The sequence below is a fragment of the Sphaeroforma arctica genome (genome assembly GCF_001186125.1).
Source record: "Sphaeroforma arctica JP610 unplaced genomic scaffold supercont1.1353, whole genome shotgun sequence".
NCBI lineage: Eukaryota > Ichthyosporea > Ichthyophonida > Sphaeroforma > Sphaeroforma arctica.
Window position 1 is genome coordinate 204 of NW_014039205.1, and position 3,270 is coordinate 3,473.

Consider the following 3,270-nt stretch of genomic DNA (forward strand, 5'->3'; position numbering starts at 1 on the left):
TGTGACGGAGGACTTAAAGTCGAGGGTGTGTAGTTCTCTGTCAAAGCATTCGATACGAAAGACTATCGATAGAAGGAGGTATTGATGTGATACCACCGCACCATTCGAGCACCATGGGTTTCGAAGTCCCCGTCGTGGAAGGGCGATAACTGAAGGCTGAAGGTTTATCTTGTGTCTCCTTCTCGCCTCAAACCAGCGTGTGGATATTGCGCTGAGAGAACGTCTTGAGTCTTCAGCGTATACTATTGCGCTGCGTCTAACTTACAACTGCATTGTTCAACACCATTTTTTTTTCATACTATCAATTTGTACCCATGTGTGACATTGTGATACGCACGTGTGACATTGTTATCATCCTAACCCACGTGCTACAGTGTATGACATCATAAAACTATTCTCTCATGATATATTGGTTTACATAAGTAAACTATACCAACGCGTGCCTCTCAAACCGTTAAAGTACTGCTGCAAAGCACGTATGTCATTGTGTGTGGGCTTCATCAGCTTACAACTGTTGCGCAAGACGAACATTTCAAGCCCTTTAAATAGCTACGTAGCAAGCGCTGAGATCACAACTAACTTGTTTTACATCCTAAACCTCACACGTTTCACTCTAATAGCCAACACCGGTTGTAGCCACACACCTGTCCTCGTGGGTGGCCTTCATCAGCGTGTAGTTGTTGCGCAGAAAGAACTTCTTGAGTCCCTGGAGCAGCCACTTAGCCAGCAGTGGGCTCTGTTCTTGAAACTTATGGAACGCTTTACTGATGTCGTATGCTGGGCAAAGAGAGACGGCCGCTTGGACGGGTTGTGTGTCACCTTGTTGACCAATGTATGATACACACTACCGAGGGGCGAAGAGCAATAGCGAATGGTTAGCTGTACGTATATATAGGTATGTATGTATATATAGGTATTTATGTAGAGATGCATATCAAGGTATGCGTGTCTCTGTGTGTATTCAATGTATGTTCGTCGATGTAGCTGTGTATAGGACATATATCGTCCCTGACATACACACCACCCACACATGTCTTGATCAATGCCTATCGGTACATTCCCAGCAGATAGTCCTACCATCCCCACGAGCACTCCGGATAATTCTGCTTCACACATGGCACCACAAGGCGCCGTATGCTTACTGCACACTCCACACGCTTGCACCAATTAAGCCGTGCATGAAACATACATCAGTCGATGATATACACACCACCCACTCGCTTTTTGGCAAACACGTACCTGACCACTACCGGCAGATAGCCCGACCATTCCAATGAAACTCTCCGGATAAAGCTGCTTTACGCGCTGTACCATGAGCGTAGTATCCTTAGTGCACCCCATGAAATTGAACTTAGCTGTGACCAGGGGCGCTGCATGGCCCCGTCTGGCCAACACCATAGCTCTCATACCACGCGCGTATGCTTCTTTGCAGAATTCCGACTCGTCCGCTGGAATAGCAGTGGTGGGAGGTGAGCAGGCGAATGGGCGGAAATCAGATCAATAGCATGCCTGTGAAGAGAGATTAAGTCACAAACACACCGGTCTACTCTCAAATAGAGTGCGAAAATGCAGCCATAAAACTCTATGCCAAGAGCATATACATTTACAAAAAGGAGGACCAACATAACATAAAACTCTTATGCCAAGAGCATATACATTTACAAAAAGGAGGACCAACATAACACCAACATAACATAAAACATTATGCCAACAGCATGTACATTTACCAAAAGGAGGACCAACATAACATAAAACTCTTATGCCAAGAGCATATACATTTACCAAAAGGAGGACCAACATAACATAAAACTCTTATGACAAGAGCATATACATTTACAAAAAGGAGGACCAACATAACATAAAACTCTTATGCCAAGAACATATACATTTACAAAAAGGAGGACCAACATAACATAATATTACAAACTATTGTGGGTTTATAGAGCTACAGCGGTAGTGAAAGAATAGTCACAGTTCATTGGTCTGAGTCCTGTCCCCGCTTAGAACACTAGACATTGGAATATACCACATCTGGTGCCCGTGATGGACCTTTTGATGTCATGTAAAACAAGACAAGTGCGGTACTGAAGAACATTCCAAGCAATTATAGAACAGGAATTACACCTCAACAAACTGCGAATTCAGGGTATAGAAGAATTACCTGCCGTGCCCCCAATAGTGTGCAGAATCAGTACAATGGGCGCGTTCACTGGTAGTTCTGTGGCTCCCTGAAGCAGCAATTGAGTGAGAAAGTTTAAGGCGTAGCGATTTCGTGGACTTGATGAACTCGCTTATATGTGGGCAGCTATGATAATCCCCTGCTATAGCCCATTGGCCTTTTATCTGCGTACCACGACCTTTTCAAGTCGGGCTGCCAAATACCTACTCGAAAAAAACCGCAACTAGCGTAGCTCTCGGGCATTATCACAGTTAGAAGAATGCGAAATAATCCGGGTGTGCAGCCTTTGAAGGATTGAAAGACACTGGTTTATATGTTTATGTTTCTGATTAAACCAACGACGGATTGAAAGAGACTGGTTTATATGTTCATGATTCTGATTAAACCAACAATGGACTGAAAGACACTGGTTTATATGTTTATGTTTCTGATTAAACCAACGAGTACGCACGGCCGGAATAGGGCCGTTGTGCATTATGTTGACAAGGCGAATAACACCACACGCAAAGTCCGCAGATTTCTGATAAAAAGTATTAGATACGAACAAAATGGGCTATTGAACCAATGCACATAGAGCACAGTGGGAGATCACGATAGCATAGCAGCCGTGCTCAACCCCCAGTCATACATCCCATACATACCGTACTAAGCAAACAAAACATCATACTCAAGCTAACAGTATACTAATAAGCTCACCTCAGGTTCCACGAACTCTTCGATATGTACGACACCTCCATCGGGACACTGCACTGTATGCGTTTTAAATCTCACGGTGTTGTTGTGGACCGCCTTCCACAGCAGCAACAGACCCAGCTGTGTGTAACTGCCGTGCGCCCAGAAGGTGGGTGCGTAGCCGCTTAAGACAGAGTCCATTCGACCCAGAATACGGCCCTAGTCGTAAATGCAAGGCAGTGATATGAGCTCCCTTTTGCTATTTGACTCATTTCCATGAAGTGCGTCTTCTAGTTACCAGCTTTTCGTATATGTCGTCGGTGATATGGGCTTATAGTGTGTGTGGATGAAGTGAGGGTTATTTAAAGTGAAACCGAAAATTCCTAGATAAATGTCAGTATATATATGGGCCGATTTAC

The 3,270-nt window shown here is 44.3% G+C and overlaps 1 protein-coding gene across 1 annotated transcript in view; it reads right to left on the reverse strand.

Moving 5' to 3' along the window:
• Window positions 1-209: 209 nt before the first annotated feature.
• The window catches only part of SARC_10696 (hypothetical protein), a 4,251-nt gene continuing 1,190 nt past the window's right edge, over window positions 210-3,270 (reverse strand). The window contains exons 2-6 of the mRNA XM_014295249.1: window positions 2,876-3,070; window positions 2,162-2,228; window positions 1,240-1,448; window positions 645-844; window positions 210-267 (exon numbers count right to left, since the gene is read on the reverse strand). Of these exons, the coding sequence (XP_014150724.1) occupies window positions 243-267; window positions 645-844; window positions 1,240-1,448; window positions 2,162-2,228; window positions 2,876-3,070 (696 nt within the window). The 3' untranslated portion in view covers window positions 210-242. The remainder of the gene's footprint in view (window positions 268-644; window positions 845-1,239; window positions 1,449-2,161; window positions 2,229-2,875; window positions 3,071-3,270) is intronic.